At 43.6% G+C, this 17,772-nt stretch overlaps 1 protein-coding gene across 2 annotated transcripts in view; it reads left to right on the forward strand.

Annotated features, from left to right (window-relative positions):
* Myh1 (myosin heavy chain 1) overlaps nt 1–17,772 on the forward strand; it is a 24,702-nt gene continuing 6,930 nt past the window's right edge. The window contains exons 1-29 of one of the 2 annotated variants that reach the window (XM_076542628.1): nt 1–91; nt 352–384; nt 1,767–2,010; nt 2,104–2,247; nt 2,368–2,524; nt 3,731–3,758; nt 4,514–4,628; nt 4,723–4,815; nt 4,929–4,992; nt 5,649–5,747; nt 5,836–5,939; nt 6,058–6,196; nt 6,410–6,528; nt 6,617–6,766; nt 7,581–7,751; nt 8,982–9,294; nt 9,386–9,462; nt 10,545–10,632; nt 10,722–10,839; nt 11,089–11,212; nt 11,299–11,435; nt 11,537–11,792; nt 13,180–13,422; nt 13,533–13,709; nt 14,477–14,622; nt 14,700–14,790; nt 14,881–15,270; nt 15,827–15,953; nt 17,571–17,689. In XM_076542628.1, the coding sequence (XP_076398743.1) occupies nt 1,807–2,010; nt 2,104–2,247; nt 2,368–2,524; nt 3,731–3,758; nt 4,514–4,628; nt 4,723–4,815; nt 4,929–4,992; nt 5,649–5,747; nt 5,836–5,939; nt 6,058–6,196; nt 6,410–6,528; nt 6,617–6,766; nt 7,581–7,751; nt 8,982–9,294; nt 9,386–9,462; nt 10,545–10,632; nt 10,722–10,839; nt 11,089–11,212; nt 11,299–11,435; nt 11,537–11,792; nt 13,180–13,422; nt 13,533–13,709; nt 14,477–14,622; nt 14,700–14,790; nt 14,881–15,270; nt 15,827–15,953; nt 17,571–17,689 (3,993 nt within the window). In that variant the 5' untranslated portion in view covers nt 1–91; nt 352–384; nt 1,767–1,806. Of the gene's footprint in view, nt 92–131; nt 385–1,766; nt 2,011–2,103; nt 2,248–2,367; nt 2,525–3,730; nt 3,759–4,513; nt 4,629–4,722; nt 4,816–4,928; nt 4,993–5,648; nt 5,748–5,835; nt 5,940–6,057; nt 6,197–6,409; nt 6,529–6,616; nt 6,767–7,580; nt 7,752–8,981; nt 9,295–9,385; nt 9,463–10,544; nt 10,633–10,721; nt 10,840–11,088; nt 11,213–11,298; nt 11,436–11,536; nt 11,793–13,179; nt 13,423–13,532; nt 13,710–14,476; nt 14,623–14,699; nt 14,791–14,880; nt 15,271–15,826; nt 15,954–17,570; nt 17,690–17,772 lie in introns of those variants that run through there. The other variant, XM_076542629.1, reaches the window with a different exon arrangement.

Below are 17,772 nucleotides of genomic sequence, written 5' to 3' on the forward strand. Positions count from 1 at the left end.
AAAGAGGAGGAGGTTACGTGTTTTCCATATTTGATCCTATAAAAGTACCCTTGGAATGAGAATGACTTGTCTTTCCTCATAAAGCTTCAAGGTAAGAGTGTGTGAGGACAGGGCTCTGTGTGGACGGGAAGGGATGCCTGGCTGCTAGTGTGCATGCCACACATCCTGGCTCCCACTGCCCCTGGCAGGCCTTCCAGTGAAGCACCAACTTACTCTGTAGCAATTGTAATTAGATGTTGTGGTCTTCCCAGTCCTTTGCTGGTTTCTTCAGATAAGAACTGTGCTCTGATTGGGAGTCACTAGCATTTAATCAGAAGGCATTTGTTTTTTGTTTTTTGTTTTTTATTACAGTTCTGACCCACCGTTGAGGTTACATCACTAAAGGTAAGGGATTTTTTTCTTTTTTCTTTTCTTCTTCATTCTGAGTGCAAGGAATCTTCTTTAGCATTTGGAAAGTGTCTGTTGGGGTTGAAAAATGAAAAGCATTTCAATGTCATGGCTGACCATGCTTCTCTTGGAAAACTCCAAGGGGACTTAGGAAACTAGATCTCACTAACCCAGATCCTTTGCAGTGTATGAGAGGCTTTCTCAGAGTCTTGGGAGCTTTGTGCATGAGGTTTTTCTATATCTACTTTTGTAGTTTGTCTTTTCAGTGATTACAGCATGCAATGTAACATGCTTTACTCATTTAAAAGGAAAAAACATAGGCATCCTATGTTATAGCTTTTAGCACTAATTAATAAGAACTGTGAGATGATGTCTAGATGGATAGACAGACTGTATCAACCCTTGCCTTAACAAAGTGTAAATCTGCAGATTGCCTCATAATCAGTCAAGTAAAAATTTAAATGGTGAGAAAATGGTTTCAGCAAGACAAAGCACTTTAATTTTGATACTAGGTATTGCAGTTTGAAGGGAGAAATGGGGAAAAGTTTACCCAACAGAGCTTTCCCAGGAGAGGTACCATTTAAAATTACAATACAGATTACGTATAAAGCCTATTGGCAGGGTTCGTGAATGGCAAGAAGTGGATTTTAAAGGAAAAACATTTAAAAGAATATGAGTAAAGGAGCAAGAAAACATAATGAAGTTTGCCAAAATGCAGGCATGGGATAAAAGGCCTGCAAAAAGATGTCGTTTTTAACAAAACAAGGCCAAACCAAGTTCTTCACCTTTCTGCTTTCTCTTCTAGTGTGTAATCTTTGTAATTGCTGAGTCTCTAAGGGAAATAAAAACCAAAGCTCTCCACATACAAGGGAGCTCCTAAAACTTTAGCCACATATCCGGCTTGTTCTATTACCAAGGCAGCCAGCTCTGAGCATCCAGCATGTGTTCTCAGAGGTGTGAAGGATGCCAGAAAGAGGAGGACTCCCTGCTGCAAGGTGCTGAAATTCCAATGGGAAAGAGAAAAAAAAAAAAAAGTACAAAGAGCCAGAGAACATTTTAGCATCTTCTTCACTTTGGGTTCTGTATGAGCTGATGGTAGGCAGCTTCTAAAGGTTAATATACATAACAAACAAGGCTCAGGAAGCAGCCTCCACATCTCTCACAGTAGGTGATCCACAAACAACTACATCCAAATGCATGATTAAGTACTTGTCAGCACTGGCATGGAACAGACAGTCTGACATTTCAACCACACCACAGCCAGGGAGGTGGTTAGGCGTGGTGCAATGCATTCACCCAACTGTCAGGGAATGAAAAAAAAAATGCATGTGATTCTAATAGCCCAGTTTTTAAATTTCTACCATTTCTTCCTCTGCCAGGCAGGCTCTCTCTCTGGGCTGCCACCCATAGCCCGCAGCCATGAGTTCCGACGCCGAGATGGCCGTTTTCGGGGAGGCTGCTCCTTACCTCCGAAAGTCTGAAAAGGAGCGGATCGAGGCTCAGAACAAGCCTTTTGATGCCAAGTCGTCCGTGTTCGTGGTGGATGCTAAGGAGTCTTTTGTGAAAGCCACGGTGCAGAGCAGGGAAGGGGGGAAGGTCACAGCCAAGACCGAAGGTGGAGCTGTGAGTAAAACATCTGGACCTGGTGACACCACACCAGTGGGCTAGTTTGACTGACACTTAGTTCCTAACCTAAAATCTTTTGTTCATGGACAGACTGTAACAGTAAAAGACGATCAAGTGTTCCCCATGAACCCTCCCAAGTACGACAAGATCGAGGACATGGCCATGATGACCCACCTGCACGAGCCCGCGGTGCTGTACAACCTCAAAGAGCGTTACGCAGCCTGGATGATCTACGTGAGTTCTCTCGCGCCCTTTCGCTCAACAGAGTAATTAAGTTTTTTTTTTTTCTTAAATAGTAGATAATAAATGTGCCATCCAATAATTATGCCTCCCCCCCCCCCCGCTTTGATGCAGACTTACTCGGGCCTCTTCTGCGTCACTGTCAACCCCTACAAGTGGCTGCCAGTGTACAATGCAGAGGTGGTGGCGGCCTACCGAGGCAAAAAGCGCCAGGAGGCCCCGCCCCACATCTTCTCCATCTCTGACAACGCCTACCAGTTCATGCTGACGGGTAAGTGAGTTTTCATATGAACTATTTTCATCACCTATACTCCAACAATGTTAGAGTCCAAAAGGCCTTTAGAAAGAGTCAATTGTTCATGGTTGTTCATGATTATCCATGAAACACGGTGTTCTCAAAAGCAGAGGGAGGTGCCGGGCGGCGGTGGTGGCGCCCGCCCTTAATCCCAGCACTCGGGAGGCAGAGGCAGGCGGATCCCTGTGAGTTCGAGGTCAGCCTGGACTACAGAGTGATTTCCAGGAAAGGTGCAAAGCTACACAGGGAAACCCTGTCTCGGGGGAAAAAAAAGTAGAGAAAGGCAGACATGATCAGGCCAGGGGCTGAACTCTGTTGCTTCTGACCCTCCCTCCACTACCTCAGCAGAGCTTGCAACTTCTTCATGCCGCTCAGTATCTTATAGTCTCCTTGCTCGGGAAGAGTGTGCTTCCCTCTGTGTGTTTGAATAATGAGAAAAAGGTAACTGAGGGACACATGGCTTGGACAGGAGTGCAAATCATGCCATCCACTCCCACACCGCCTCCATTCAATGTCACTTGTGCTGGATACTTTTGGAAGTACTGTCATGTTTTAAGTCCTCAGGATGTGTTCTTGATGGTGGCTTTTGCTTAGTAAAGATGGTTTTTGGGGTCCCTAGACATTTTATAACTAGAAGTTTTTCACCCCACAAGGGATTTTACTTTCAGAATCCCTTTAAGATGTCTTCATGATCACCCTTTAATAATTCGAGGAAGGCTAATCATAGGGTTGTAGTCTGGGTCCACAGGACAAGAAATTCTGTCTTTGTGAGGTGAATCCACCCATTTGGAAATGAAATCTTGACCTTGGCTTGAGCATCACCATTCTAACTTGTAAAGCCAGAGCACATAATGCATTTCTAGTAACAGCTAGTTATCAGTGGGAAGTGGGCCATTGAGAGCTACAGAAGGACACTGGGGTGAAGGTGTGTGTCTGACTTTGGAGTATACTATTCTCTGTATGAAACCGAGAGGATACCCTTCCTGTGGTGATGTAGTTATGACAGCATTTTATGGTTTTCCATCTTGACTCAAAAGACCAGAGAATAAATCCTATCTATAACTTTACAATAATACAATAAAAACAAAGAAAAAGAAACTTCCATGAAAAATATGACACAGAGACTCAAGAAAAATCTATGTGACTAATACATGTGCTGACTATACACTGCTTTTCTTCTAGATCGGGAGAACCAGTCTATTTTGATCACGTATGTATTTCTCTTCTGAAACTTACTGGTGTTTTACTCTCACTGGGAAAATGAGAAACTCAAAGAGGAAATTAGTTAGTGCTGAAAGAAATGATACAATTGGTGAGGAACTAGGAACTGGTTGGGACTCACTGTAGAAAGTAGATTGAGTCCAGGTGTAAAACAACAATGCTGTAATATATGTTGCTGGTCAGTATAGCCTTGAGATTGTCATGTGGCATTCCCAGAAGCAGGGAATGCAAAATTCCCTCTTGGAGCTTGGCCAGAGCTCAGTCCAGTGCAGAGGGTAGCACACAGTCTAATGAAGGTAATCTGGGGTTAGCACCAGCCATGTTATTGGAGGCCTACCTAGGGAACTTCTAACCCCTGTGAGATCTAACTGGAGCCTTATCTCTAGTCTAAGGCAGGCAAGGAATACACACATCACTTAGGGTTCCTTACTCATCCTTCCATTCACTACGCAGCTGTTGAGCGGCTGCTTGGTGGACTCTTCAAGAACAAGTCTCAGCACCTCAAAAAGAACCTGGAACATTTTAAGCACCCACACCATATGAATGAATTAATAAATGAATTTACCTATTTGTCAGTGCAAACTAAGGGAAACAATATGAGTTATTTGTGGGATGAAAAGACCTAACCTAGACAACTATGACAGAGATGTAAAGGCAGACGCAGGAGAGAGAAAATACTGTTGGCAGAAACAGTTTCATCGGCCACAAAGCTTAATTTTCCACATACTGGTCTTTATTGGACAGCGGAGAATCTGGTGCCGGGAAGACTGTGAACACGAAACGTGTCATCCAGTACTTTGCAACAATTGCAGTCACTGGGGAGAAGAAAAAGGAGGAGGCCCCTTCTGGCAAAATGCAGGTAAGTCTGACTGTCACAGAGTCCAGGCTCTGTTGGGGCTCTCAGGCAAGAAAGCCCTGAGCCTGAGATGTGAGGACTGATCTTTCCCTTGCAGGGGACCCTGGAAGATCAAATCATCAGCGCCAACCCCCTGCTGGAGGCCTTTGGCAACGCCAAGACCGTGAGGAACGACAACTCCTCTCGCTTTGTGAGTCTCCTAGTCTTCTCTGACTTCAGTTGAAACCATAGCGGAAACACTGCATTCACTCCTCTCTGGGTGCTTCGGGCTTTGATGCTAACATCATCCTTTTCCCTTCCAAGGGTAAATTCATCAGGATCCACTTTGGTACCACAGGGAAACTGGCTTCTGCTGATATTGAAACATGTGAGTAACTGGACCTTCTAACTAGAATCCAAGAATAACAAACGAGGGTTTGGAGGAACACTCTGCAGCGCCTGCTTAGCATGGAGCCCAGAAAACACCTCTGCTGCCAAGCAGGCTTGCAGTCAGTGCCAGCCTTAGGCAAAGCCCACAGTGTGCTCTTACCCACCCAGGCATGAGCTAATGATTCTGTAGGAACTGCCAGGCATTTTTGGACTCGTTTGAAATATCCTGGCTCATTACACTTTCAAAATGCTCAAAGAGCAAGGTAACACAGGGGTATTTGAGTTGCCAATGGGTTCAAAGTATGTGAGTCTTCCATTTCTGAGCCTTGGTAACTATTTCCCTTAGTAGCCTGTCTATTAGAATTCCAGGAGACTCATGGAAGCAGCAGTATGAGGACTAGATTATATTCTAAATGTCAAGGTTCTTCTCTATGAGAAGTGAGCGTTCCTTTAGGCAAGTACATTTTATCTTCACTCTAGAGGTGGTCAGAGGGAACTCCGTGTCTGTAGAGATGTAGTGTGTGGTACCTCATGATCATTGAGCTACGATCTCCAGGGGTCAGAAGACTTAGCTGAAGACCTCATATTCTAAAACAACTCTAAGACACTTACTTGATAAGCCCCCTCTAATCTAATGTTGACTCTCCATTACAGATCTTCTGGAGAAGTCTAGAGTCACCTTCCAGCTAAAAGCTGAAAGAAGCTACCACATTTTTTATCAGATCATGTCTAACAAGAAGCCAGATCTAATTGGTAATAACCTTAAATTCATAAACAGAAGTTAGTGCTTTCATTAACATTTTCTAATACTAAACATATACCCTGAATCCTACGTACGTAGAAATGCTCCTGATCACCACCAACCCATATGACTACGCCTTTGTCAGTCAGGGGGAGATCACAGTGCCCAGCATTGATGACCAAGAAGAGTTGATGGCCACAGATGTAAGTCACATATTATGTATGAGCATGATAGCAATAGCCTAGTTAGGGTAAACTATGAATTCTGCCAAGTAAGTTGTGTCTTCCACCCTTACATTTATCCTCTCGTGACTCCTCACAGAGTGCCATTGATATTCTGGGCTTCACGTCTGATGAAAGAGTCTCCATCTATAAGCTCACGGGAGCCGTGATGCATTATGGGAACATGAAGTTCAAGCAGAAGCAGCGAGAGGAGCAGGCCGAGCCGGATGGCACCGAAGGTACCAAACTTGAACAGTCAAAACCAAACTAAACTCTCTACATGGGTTTACAGAGAAAATACCTTCCTGTCTCCTCTGTAACTGAGCTGCTAGTGGGAACACACAAGTTTATCCCCACACAGAACATACAAAGCAATCTACTCAACGCTCTGCTTCTGAGGATTATGGGGCCTAGAGAAGGTAATATTGGGACCCTGAATTATGTTTCTGCAGTTGCCGACAAGGCTGCCTATCTCCAGAATCTGAACTCTGCTGACCTGCTCAAGGCTCTGTGTTACCCTAGGGTCAAGGTCGGCAATGAGTACGTCACCAAAGGCCAGACAGTGCAGCAGGTAAATGCATGCCCTCTGTGAAGCGCACATACCCGAGACCTCCTTGACATCATTAACGATGCCAACAAGAACTACCCTGTCTGTGAAGGTGTACAACTCCGTGGGTGCTCTGGCCAAAGCTGTCTATGAGAAGATGTTCCTGTGGATGGTCACCCGCATCAACCAGCAGTTGGACACCAAGCAGCCCAGGCAGTACTTCATCGGGGTCTTGGACATCGCTGGCTTTGAGATCTTTGATGTGAGTTGGCAGAAACTTCGTAGTAGCAGAAACATTTGCGAGTCTTGTTCCTGTAGTCATCCAGGGAATGCTATGAAAAATAACCACATTATAAATCGATTCACATGAGAGGACTGGAAACCTAGGAAAGAGTGTAGATTCTGGAGTTAAACTCTGGCTCTGTCATTTCCTCTCTGTGGGACAGTAGGAATGGCATGTGCCATTACACCATTTCAAGGAGGACCTACCGATCTATGTAACACCCTCTTGCGGATCTTTTCGTCAGTTATGAGATTGATGCACTTAGAGCCCTTAGTATAATCCCCAATTCACAATCAGCAATCAGTAAATGATAGAGAAGATGATTAGCCAACAATAGCATCAAATGGTACTGGGAAAGATGATGGCAAACAGACACAGAACCTGAGATTCCTGTCTGCTTAATCAGAGAGGCTGTCACTAAGGTAACGGCTGCAATGACCGGGTCCAGTGGATGGAAACAGCAACTGAGTAAACTCAAATATGTCTGCCTAAGAAAGAATGCTATACAATCCGGTCAGTCAAAGTGATTGACTCTCTACCTACCAGTTGTATTTCTAACTGGTCTCATGCTCAACTCATATTTGAAAATCTTTTTCTTTGAGCATATTGATAACTAGATGAAATTTGAATGAAGGGGTTTACTACAAGTGGGACAAACAAACAAAAAAACAAAACAAAACAAAACAAAAAAAACCCCACCATCCTAAGAGATCAGTTAGCCTGCCCAGCTGAGGTGAGGCCAGAGATGCCTTCATTAGAAATCGGAGGCTAATTTGCTTCTCCACTTATTTAGTTCAACAGCCTGGAGCAGCTGTGCATCAACTTCACCAACGAGAAACTGCAACAGTTTTTCAACCACCACATGTTCGTGCTGGAGCAGGAGGAGTACAAGAAGGAAGGCATCGAGTGGGAGTTCATCGACTTCGGGATGGACCTGGCTGCCTGCATCGAGCTCATCGAGAAGGTTAGTATACCCTTTTCAGATCACACTTGTATGGTGCTTAAACAAAAACCAATAAAAACCTTGGTGTGTGTGATGGCAGAAGATTGCTACCCACACACAAAATGAGGGAAGTATGCTGGTAAAATGAGACAGAATTTTTTCTTTTAAAAAAATGTTCGTTCTCTGACAGTTTTGCAGACACACACACACACACACACACATATATATATATATATATAAAATGTATGTTGTATATAACATATTTTGGTTATTCCCACCTCCATATTACCCTCTTTTGCCCCTCAACTCTGAACTCCTTCTCCTCAACAAGTCTTTCTCCTACCTTTTTTGTTTTTAGACCCACTGAGTTTCCATGAGCATGCATGAGCGTGGGGGGAGGGGATGGCTTACCACACCATGGGCAGCTTACCAGTGGCGACACCACAGAAGAAGAGACCCCTTTCTTCCCCAACTGCCACTGGCTGCTTGAAGCTCCTCAGGGAAGGGCAGGGCCTATGAGACCTCCCATCCAAGGTGAAAGGTTAACAGTCCCCATCTCCTGCAGGTGTTGGACAGGTAAACACAGCTACTGAGATCATGAGCTCAGTGGTCAGCTATGTCCAGATGACAATGTTTCACAGCACCCATCCCTCAACTTCCAACTCTTCCATTCTCCTTGTTCCCCACTTTTGAGACAGAATATGTTCTACAGAGTCCAGAATCCTATGTCTACCCACAGCCTTAACGTTGAAAGCTATTTCCATGTAAAAATTTAGCACTTATTAGAATAGTTTTACTTCTCTGACATCCTTAGATTCCCACCTATTGACCTCTGAAATACAAATTTCTAATGCTGTAGACAGAGACGTCCAAATTCCAGCTGTGTCAAAGTCACCCCAAGCATTGAAAACAGTGTCCCCTGCTCTCACCCCCATGAGTATTTTACAGCAAATGCCAAATAAGCCGTGGCGTCTGCATTGTTAGCAAGGGACTCAAGTGCTACCAGTTAGGAAGCCACACTTTGAGAGGCCCTGCTCTAAGACTTTTCAGGTAGACACAAAGTCCAGAAAAGCATATCTGTCTTTCTTTGTCATAGCTAAGGGTCTCATTAAGTCAGTGACCTCTGACCACACAAATGAGTTTTCATTAGCTCTGTGGAACTGAAGTCTGAATCTGGCCATTCATGTCATCTGTCACTTCCGTGAGCAGACAGATTTCATGTGGCATTTGTTTCTGTACTTATCCTTCTAGCCAATGGGTATCTTCTCCATCCTGGAAGAGGAGTGCATGTTCCCCAAAGCAACAGATACCTCCTTCAAGAACAAGCTCTATGAACAGCATCTTGGAAAGTCCAACAACTTCCAGAAGCCCAAGCCCGCCAAAGGCAAGGCTGAGGCCCACTTCTCGCTGGTGCATTATGCGGGGACCGTGGACTACAACATCGCTGGCTGGCTGGACAAGAACAAGGACCCCCTGAATGAGACGGTGGTGGGGCTGTACCAGAAGTCTTCAATGAAAACTCTGGCTTACCTCTTCTCTGGGGCAGCAGCAGCTGCTGAAGCAGGTGATTGTCAATCAGCGATTTGTATGTAATGTGGAAATTCTAAGCAGAGAAGCCTGGCTTCTGACTCTTTGCACTTTCCTTGCCCCCTCAGAGTCTGGTGGCGGTGGTGGAAAGAAAGCCGCTAAGAAGAAGGGTTCTTCTTTCCAGACCGTGTCTGCTCTCTTCAGGGTACAAATTTCACTTTCTCCTTAGATGGGTTTAGGATGTTAAGAGTTCATGCTGCTGTATATGGGGGGTGGGGTGGGGGAGTGGATATTGTCTCAAAAGCTCTGGAACTGGATGTGATGGAGGTGGGGTGGGGTGGGGTGGGTCAGCTGACAGAGGTATACCTGATTTTTAGGGAAGGTCAGAATAGCTTTGAAGAAATACCTCAATAAATGAGATAAGGGTCAGGAGTGAGCTACAGAAGCTTCAGATGGAAACACTCAATTTGGGAAGTCGGCAGTGAGGTCATTTGGCATTTAAAAATCTCCAACAGGAGAGGACTGCCTATATCATGAGTTTTCTAGAACTTTGGAGAGCTTCCAAGTGATTTAGATTCCTACGTATACACTAGCGGAGGCCTCCAATGAGTAGATTTGAAAGTGGAGGACAGGTGAACAGTAGACGGAATTGGAGAGTGAGTCAGAGGAAGGGAATATAAGAAACCAGATGTGATTTAAAAAAAAAAAAGTCTTCAAGGAAATTTTACTTTTTTCTTGGCAATCTCAGCCCTTAATTACATCTTGAAGAATGGAAGTTCTTGTTATTCTGAAAGACTCTCTCTGAAAGGTGGTAAGCTTTTGATACTCAGTAATATGACTGTTAGTTTTTGTCAATTCCAAGAAGGAGGCATGAAATAGACATTTTCTATGGAGCTGTGTGGTAGGATAAGAAAAGAGTTTCTGAAAGGAAAGGAAGAAATGGGAGGTTTGGAGGCAACATCGGATTAGGAGCAAATCCAGACCAAGTATCTCAATACGTGGTCCGTGTATGTATGGGGCACCTTTGTATGTTTGCAGTGCCATGATAAATACATAACACGTGCCAGGAAATTCATCAGCAGCTAACAGGGAAACATGCTCCTGGTGTACAAAACAGAAACCAGGAGGGCATGTCAAGACCTTAGAAATTCCAGACATGATTCTGGAAAATCCAAACCTTGATACTATTCAACAGAACTGAACCAGAGTGGTAGCCCATGGCCATTATGTCTATAAATGAGTGCTTGAAACAGTACATATTAAACAAGATATTCTATGACTCCATAGGAGAATCTGAATAAGCTAATGACCAATCTGAGGAGCACCCACCCCCACTTTGTACGCTGCATCATCCCCAATGAAACTAAGACCCCCGGTAAGACACTTCCGGTATCTACACAGACATGTCCCAGTGTGTTTGCTTTAGAGACTCGACCGTGAAACACATGTGTATTTTTTTTTCAGGTGCCATGGAGCATGAACTGGTCCTGCATCAGCTGAGGTGTAATGGGGTGCTGGAAGGCATCCGAATCTGCCGGAAGGGGTTCCCAAGCAGGATCCTCTATGCAGACTTCAAGCAGAGGTTGGATATTTTTCACTGTGAATTATTTTGGGGCTTTTACTATTGCTTTTTCCTTTTAACAAAGAGGAAAGTAATGTATTCAAGTGACTTGGGGACACACTGTGATGTTCTTTGACTACACAAAGAATAGATAAAGGGTCATATGTTTTCTTTTTTCTGTTAGACTACCCAACAGCATTGGTGTTTTTTATGGTAGAGAGATTTGTTTGGTGACAACAGCTATGTCATTTATTTGGTTGGTTTAAACAGATACAAGGTGCTAAACGCAAGTGCCATCCCCGAGGGACAATTCATCGATAGCAAGAAGGCTTCTGAGAAGCTCCTTGGCTCCATCGACATTGACCACACTCAATATAAGTTTGGTCACACCAAGGTAATCCTCTCGAAATCCAGCCTCATGTCTTCCTGCCATTTGAATTTTGTATGAAGTTTCTGATCTTCAACATTGTCCACACACAGGTGTTCTTCAAAGCTGGTCTTCTGGGGCTCCTAGAGGAGATGAGAGATGACAAGTTGGCCCAGCTGATTACCCGAACCCAGGCCATGTGCAGAGGGTACTTGGCAAGAGTGGAGTACCAGAAGATGGTGGAAAGAAGGTGTGAATAAGAACAACATATTAATTAAGTTCATTGTTCTAGTCCGTTTCATTGTGGTTCCCATTAGAATCTGACTTAGAACATTTCTGTTCCTTCCACAGAGAGTCCATCTTCTGCATCCAGTACAATGTCCGTGCCTTCATGAATGTCAAGCACTGGCCTTGGATGAAGCTGTATTTCAAGATCAAGCCCCTGCTTAAGAGTGCAGAGACAGAGAAGGAGATGGCCAACATGAAGGAAGAATTTGAAAAAGCTAAAGAAAACCTTGCCAAGGCTGAGGCCAAAAGGAAAGAACTGGAAGAAAAGATGGTAGCTCTGATGCAAGAGAAAAATGATCTGCAGCTCCAAGTTCAGTCTGTGAGTCTCAAAGCTCATTCTGATGCTAAAATCTCTGTTCAATGATGACCCAGAATGCCACAAAATGAAGTGACTGGCTACCGACCTTTTAAATGGACAACTCCTTTGAGTGTTCTATAACATTCCATACAACATTGCTGGAAATCAGTGCAGTAGGGTTCTCAGTTGCCCAGAAGGAACTACAAAACATTTACCCTTTTTTAAAATTACTTTTCCTGGCACACTGAGGATGGGAAATACGGGGAATACTTGCTTTCCCACAATTCTACCATTGACAAATGCCAAAAGAACAATATTAGTAGTGGATAGAGAGAGGACCTTGTAATAGTAATGTATCAACCCCAAACTAATATTCCGAATTTTCAACCTACAGTCCTCTAAAATTTTTCTACTCAATTTTCTTTTAGAAATTTTAGACTACCTGAAAGAATTGGAACATGGCAAGGCTTTCTGTAGGTAGTGTCCATTTTTATGCACAGTATGAGATGTTGGGTTGATACTCTCACTCTGGTGACCCAATAAATATCCAGAGACTTGAAAAATAATATGTGACCAGGTGCTACCATCTAATCTATTTTTGTTTCCCCCAAACTACTATCATAATCAAGCACAGAAACATGAAAAGTTTACTTTTGAGTTTTTGGAATTCAGAAGGGGAAGCAATCAGTCCCACAGGGTCTATGTATTCTGAATATGTAACAAAATGAATTGCAAACATCAAGGTTGGCTTGTATCATTACTGTAGTTTGTATAGACTGAGGTTTTCCAAGAGGAGGAGAAGTTCATCACACCACCGAGAATAAAGAGATTATTGAAGAGGGTGCCTAAGCTTGATCCAACTATAGTAAACACACACATATGTATTATATATGAATGTATGTGTTTTTTCTTATGAGAAACAAGGCTAATACTTTATACTTCTCAAAGTACCTCCAGTCTCTACGACCCATTCTCCTTGGTTCTTCCATCCATTTTTTAAAATATAAGCTACATTGCCATTGGAGGACACTCTTTCCTTTTAAGTCATTTTTTGATGTCCTCTTAACAAGATCTTGATATTTGGTTCTTTATTTTAATGTCTTCTTTTGTAAACATTAATAAAAATAAACATTAAACTAAGAAGCCCAATTTGAAATTATATGCTGATGTATGTTATAGCAAAACAATAGTATCATAGTTTCACCAGGGCCAGAAACCATGTCTTACATTTCTTTGTTAATATTCAAGTGCATAGTCAATGCTCTGTCAATTTTGCTCAGTAGTAGAAAGCTATTCAGAAGAAACCTGATGCCTTCAAACATACTTTGCTTGCTTGCTTTCAAAATATTAATAAAATCTAAAAGGTCCAGGGAACTGAAATTTAAAAATGTCTATTATCTCTCCACAGGAAGCAGACAGCTTGGCTGACGCCGAGGAAAGGTGTGACCAGCTGATCAAAACCAAAATCCAGCTGGAGGCCAAAATCAAGGAGGTGACAGAGAGAGCTGAGGATGAGGAGGAGATCAACGCTGAGCTGACCGCCAAGAAGAGGAAGCTGGAGGATGAGTGCTCAGAGCTGAAGAAAGACATCGACGACCTGGAGCTGACACTGGCCAAGGTTGAGAAGGAGAAGCATGCCACAGAGAACAAGGTATAGGATATATACATGGAAAGTTATGACCCTTTTAAATTATGAAGTAAACCATAAGAGCCAGTCTATTAAAACATAACATGTAATACAAAGCATGTTTGCTTCCGAAGGTGAAAAACCTCACAGAGGAGATGGCAGGCCTGGACGAAACCATCGCCAAGCTGACCAAGGAGAAGAAGGCCCTCCAAGAGGCCCACCAGCAGACCCTGGATGACTTGCAGGCAGAGGAGGACAAAGTCAACACCCTGACCAAAGCCAAAATCAAGCTTGAACAGCAAGTGGATGATGTGAGTCTAATACCATAGAAACCTTTTACAATTTTTTATAACTAGGCAAACGTGAGCTTGTCTCCTCGTGATGCACTGAGCATTAACAAAGCTCTTCCCCCACACAAGAACTGTAGAGCATAATTGCTTCATATCATCTGTTATTCACAGCTACTTGTCTTTATTGATTATCTTATGAGTGAAAAGAATTCAAGGCAATGAGGGTTTGTTCAATAAGATGTCTATGAACAGAACAGTCTTTAGCTGAACTAGAGACACTGGTGGCTTCAGCAACACAATGGAGAAGGCACATATCTAAGCAGGAAGCACAGCAACCTGCCAACAGGCCTCATGCACAGAGGGAGGAAAGGAAATACTGGTTAAGGGCGTGGGCAATAAGCTGGCTGCACATGTTGACCTGACATCTAACAGAGAATTTTTGGAAATGTATGTGAACAGGACACATTAGCCAAAGTCATGGTGTGGAAACATCCCTGTGCTGCCCATCATGTGTGGGAAATACTGCTCACAGTGGACTGATTCAGTGGGAGATATAGAAGCCATGATGTTTCACTGGTAATCCTGGTACATGTTGCACATTTCACATTTTAAACACTGACTCTTTAGTCTAAGCACAGTCCAAAGACAGTACTGATGAGGAAGATCTTCCTATTTCATAAAACTGCCAGAGACCATCTGATACACTATGAAATAATGTCACCAAGTTTAACCCTGGGGCAAATGCCATGCTATTCTAGGGACTACATTCACGAATTGTTAACTTTTAGCTTGAAGGCTCTCTGGAACAAGAAAAGAAAATCCGGATGGATCTTGAAAGGGCAAAGAGGAAGCTGGAGGGGGACCTCAAACTGGCCCAAGAGTCCACAATGGATGTAGAAAATGACAAACAGCAGCTTGATGAAAAGCTTAAAAAGTAAGTAATGAGGATAAATGTCTTGGGGGAAGGGACTATTAATGGCTCTGTGACGGACACCAGGGCTTTCCCCATAGGAAAGAGTTTGAAATGAGCAATCTGCAGAGCAAGATTGAGGATGAGCAGGCCCTCGGCATGCAGCTGCAGAAGAAAATCAAGGAGCTGCAAGTAAGTAAATGGTTTTCCATCAGTCTAACTCATCAGGGAAAAAAAAGGACTGACCCAAGAAGCTGAGTCTGTACTTCCACCACCCCCCAGGCCCGCATTGAGGAGCTGGAGGAGGAAATCGAGGCAGAGAGAGCCTCCAGAGCCAAAGCAGAGAAGCAGCGCTCTGACCTCTCCCGGGAACTGGAGGAGATCAGTGAGAGGCTGGAAGAAGCCGGTGGGGCCACTTCAGCCCAGATCGAGATGAACAAGAAGAGAGAGGCTGAGTTCCAGAAGATGCGCAGGGACCTGGAGGAGGCCACCCTGCAGCATGAAGCCACAGCAGCCACCCTGAGGAAGAAGCACGCGGACAGTGTGGCTGAACTTGGGGAGCAGATTGACAATCTGCAGCGTGTCAAGCAGAAGCTGGAGAAGGAGAAGAGCGAGATGAAGATGGAAATCGATGACCTTGCCAGTAACATGGAAGTTATTTCCAAATCCAAGGTACAAACATGATCTAAAAGTCCAGGAGATTTCTGTAAGACAGGTGTGAACCTGGACAAGTCATTAGGAACCGACAGAAGGAGGGGAATCACAAGTTGGGACTAGAGAAATGGCGAGTAGGCCTGGTGTGCTCACCCTAAGGGAGAATAGCCATACCCAAATAATAAAGTGAAGTCTGAGCTCTTTCAGAAAACAAAAAATACTACCCAGCTGTACATTTTGAGGTTCTAAAATGCTTCATGTCAATCATGGGGCTTTTCCTTTTTCCTTTAAGCTCAAACAAAATTTGTTTCTCACAAACACGTGATGAGCTCAATCAGGCATCATTATCTTACACCACAGCTAAGGAAATCTAGAGAAGGCACTGGATTCACAGAACAGTGTAGAAGCAGTGTGCTCAGAGCATGTGTCTTGTTATCCTTCCCATGACCCCCAATGCTCACTATTACTCTGTAAAGTCAGTTTATTCTCAAACCAATTGCGATGTCTAAATCACTCCAACTTCTCTTTGGTACGAGGACTTGCTTGAATGATTCCCCCAACTCTTTGAATGCAGGGAAACCTTGAAAAGATGTGCCGCACACTGGAGGACCAAGTGAGTGAGCTGAAAACCAAGGAGGAGGAACAGCAGCGGCTGATCAATGAGCTGACAGCCCAGAGAGGGCGTCTGCAGACCGAGTCAGGTAGGCTGTTTCTCTGGAACCCCAAATGTGCCTTAGATTGCCAATTTGCTGAAAACTGTACTGAATTACTCGAGCTCATATGGTTCTTTCCTTGGAGGTATCTCATTCTTGGTCAATGGCATAAGGTTGCTGTCTTACAGAAGATAGGTAGTTCAGAAGATAGGTAGGTAGGTAAATTGGTTGATATAGTCACTCTTGCTTGTGGACATCCTGTAGCAGGTTTGGTCATAACCAAAAAGTTATTAAATATGGGTTGGACATTTAGGCACGTATCCAGAGTTGTAGCCCCAGGTAATTGAAGTAGAAGGATGCTAAGTTTAAAGTCAACCTGACATACACTGTGAACTCCAGGCCAGCCCTAGGCTATGTATCAAGACCTGACCTCAAAATAAAACAAACAGAATTAATCAAATACAAAGTATATCTCCAAAGTAACTCTTCACTTTTCAAAAGTATTGTCACAAGCTAACTGGCATTCATTTTTCTCATTAGTCTGCATAATGTTATCCCCATTTGAAGATGACACGTCATGGAAATGATGGAGTACTTTGTCCAAGTACAAATTGCTAGGGATGAGCACAGTTCAGCAAGGAAACAGCCAGGAGCACAAGTGAGATTATATTCTTGACCAGCCAGATTGGGAAGCCTCTGCATGAACACCTCTTACTGACTTCACCGACTTTCTACTGAAGTTTTTTCTCCCTCAGTCAGAGCTAACATGATGGAAAGTTGGTTCATAGATCACATGGGCTATCAAAGTAGCAGGCAGGTGACAGTGTCCTGGAACCACTCTTGCAACACCATTCCAATGTTGCTCGGTCTTGTGACACTCAAAGACTGTATTACTGTTACTAAGGTGCACAGGACATCCAGCATAAAACAAAAGCTGTTCTCAGGTTAGCATGTTCCCTGCGACTTCCCCTCTTCAGGACAGGTTTTTATTCCTACCAGCAGTATGATCTTAAAGAGTGAATGCTTCCTAATAAATTTCCAAACAGGTAAGACTTGCAAGTTCCTAATTTTCACATGGGGCACTGAAAGGCTTTCTTTGCCATTTGGTTTAGCAACTGTTTACTTTTCAGAACCAACTTGTTCCAGGGACAGAAAGATGCTTGCTTGTTTCCAAACATGAACATGCTTCCCAGAGCTTCTCCTGAACATCAGTTCTGTTTACAGGGTCAATTATTTGAAGATTGCCATTCCTCAGCCTCCCTTAAGCACCCCCTCACAACACACACAAAGTCATTGCTTCAGGTGACTTTGTAACACAGAATACCCTTGGCCAGAAAGCATCTGGGTGTCATGTCCATTCGCTGTACTTTTTTTTTTCCCAGGTGTTCCTTCATCTCTTTCAACTGTGATCAGATCATCTTAAATATCTCCCCAAACCTCTTTGGTTGATTATCATAAACAGGAAATTTGGCTCAAAGACCCCCCCCAGTCTCACTTGACCTAGATTTATTTGCTCATCAGCAGTGAAGTGGATGTTAAAGGTTTAATAAAATCTATACCTCTCACCTCGTTTTAGAGCTCAGCATCTTTTCTCTGCTTCAGCTTTTATTTTAGAGTTTTCACATCTAAAATCAGGCTGAGTTTTTTGGACCTTGGTCTTTTCAGGTGAATATTCACGCCAGCTAGATGAAAAGGACTCACTAGTGTCCCAGCTCTCCAGGGGCAAACAGGCGTTCACACAACAGATTGAGGAGCTGAAGAGGCAACTTGAAGAGGAGATAAAGGTGAGCTGGAAGGATTCTTGTTGTTATGGTTATCATTGTTCTTGTGGTTGTTTATGTTTCCATGTGTAGTTTTACTGTGTGTG

Source organism: Peromyscus maniculatus, chromosome 8, assembly GCF_049852395.1.
Source record: "Peromyscus maniculatus bairdii isolate BWxNUB_F1_BW_parent chromosome 8, HU_Pman_BW_mat_3.1, whole genome shotgun sequence".
NCBI classification, from domain to species: domain Eukaryota; kingdom Metazoa; phylum Chordata; class Mammalia; order Rodentia; family Cricetidae; genus Peromyscus; species Peromyscus maniculatus.